We start from the raw sequence: 2,050 nt of genomic DNA, 5'->3' as shown, positions 1-2,050 counted from the left end.
GTACTTGAGGTTGTAGCATCTTCAGACCTTTGGATATGGCATGCGTTCTTTGGAGTTTCTGGTTCAAATAATGATATCAACGTGTTAGATCGTTCTCCAGTATTTGATGATATTCTAAATGACCGTGCTCTGGAGGTAAATTATACTATTAATGGTAATAATTATACAATGGGATACTATTTAGCTGATGGTATTTATCCTGAATGGGCCACATTTGTCAAATCAATCTCAAAGCAACAAGGTGAGAAACGCAAGTTATTTGCACAATACCAAGAAGAGCAAAAAAAAGATGTGGAACGAGCATTCGGAGTGTTGCAAGCACGCTTTGCAATTATACGTGGTCCAGCTCGTTTTTGGGAAAAGAAAAAGCTTGCCAACATAATGAGAGCTTGTATTATATTGCATAATATGATTGTTGAGGATGAAAGAGACAGTTATGCAGGAAATTTTGCTCAAGGCTTAGAGTATGATGATGTTGAAAATGGCTTATCACAACCTCAGCTGGGAGAGGAAGATTTTGCACCATACCATCAATTTCTCCAAAGAAATGCCCAACTTCAAAATAGGCAGCAGCATAGACAATTGAAGGAGGACTTGATTGAACACATATGGCAATTTCACAATGCTTGTTGTCAACTATAGAGTTTAATTATGTTTTTCTTTGTATTAAGTAATTTTACAAATTAGTGTAACCCCGAATTATCTATTGTGTATTATTATTATATATGAATTTATTTAATATTAATATCTTTTAATAGTGAGTCAACTATAGAGTTTAATTATGTTTTTCTTTGTATTAAGTAATTTTACAAATTAGTGTAACCCCGAATTATCTATTGTGTATTATTGTTATATATGAATTTATTTAATATTAATATCTTTTAATAGTGAATTGTTTTTAAATTTAAATATTTAAATTACATTATTAAAAAAATTAATTATATTAATTACAAGTATTTTAATTAATTAATTAAGTGGGACCACAATAGGGACTAAAGTTTGTTCCTCCTAATGGAGAAGAGAGAGATGCTTTGAGTTCCTATTTACTGTTTATGACGCAAAAGCTGATGTGGAGTTACTTTTTATGACAGGTGGGCCATAAATAGGAACTGGAATGAGTTCTCTACTGGAGATGGTCTTAATTCCCGTGAAGGAATTGCATTTCTCTTCACTCCAACGCTTCAAAGTCTTTCTTTGTCAGAGAAGGGACTCTAATCAGAGTTGTTCTTAAGATACATAATATTTATAGATATATATATAAATTAATAATTTAATATTAGAAGCAAAGTAGTAACAGTAATTGCAAAGACAACCTAAAAAAACAGAAAATGGAAGCGACAGTGATCAAGTATGTGTTGGTGCCTCCTGCTAACCTGCTTCCTCAACACGCACTTAAAGAGGATAGAAAATGAATCATTATCTCTAGGGGTGTCCATGGATCGAATCCGATCCGCATATCCGCGGTGTTTATCCGAATCCGATCCGAAAATGGCGGATATGGATCCGATCCGCAAGGCTTTCGGATCGGATCCGCACACTAATAGGATCGGATTACGGATTTTGTGTTGGTATCCGCATATCCGATCCGCATATCCGCGTATCCGCAAAAATAAAGAAATAAATAAGTAAATATTCTTTTTATGTTTTATTTCAACTAATAATGATCATATATATTATATTATTTTAATTTATTATTTAAGAAAAGTATTTTAATATTATTTTAAAAGTAAATATATTTAAAAGAATAGAAAAAATGAATTTTATTGATATTTTTTCAATAAAAATAAACTTTTAAAAATATTTTTGTGTTTTGCGGATATATCCGATATCCGATATCCGATCCGATGCGCACATTTGCGGATCGGATCCCACCTTAAAAACCGCGGATATCGGATCCGATCCGATCCGATGATTTTAATGCGGATCGGATCGAAATTTTGGCCATATCCGATCCGATCCGATCCGCAGACATCCATTTATCTCTTTCCTGGATCAAAGGTGAATAAGGCCGTCTGGAAAGGTTTAAAACTAATTTTTTTAAATTTTTTAC

The 2,050-nt window shown here is 32.8% G+C and overlaps 1 protein-coding gene across 1 annotated transcript in view; it reads left to right on the top strand.

Moving 5' to 3' along the window:
* LOC107490502 (uncharacterized) overlaps positions 1–1,215 on the top strand; it is a 1,755-nt gene extending 540 nt beyond the window's left edge. The window contains exons 3-4 of the mRNA XM_016111278.1: positions 17–611; positions 1,092–1,215. Of these exons, the coding sequence (XP_015966764.1) occupies positions 17–611; positions 1,092–1,215 (719 nt within the window). The remainder of the gene's footprint in view (positions 1–16; positions 612–1,091) is intronic.
* The last annotated feature ends 835 nt before the right edge of the window (positions 1,216–2,050 follow it).

Source organism: Arachis duranensis, chromosome 5 (assembly GCF_000817695.3).
Source record: "Arachis duranensis cultivar V14167 chromosome 5, aradu.V14167.gnm2.J7QH, whole genome shotgun sequence".
Taxonomy (NCBI): Eukaryota; Viridiplantae; Streptophyta; class Magnoliopsida; order Fabales; family Fabaceae; genus Arachis; species Arachis duranensis.
This window is presented reverse-complemented; position numbering and strand designations above follow the sequence as displayed.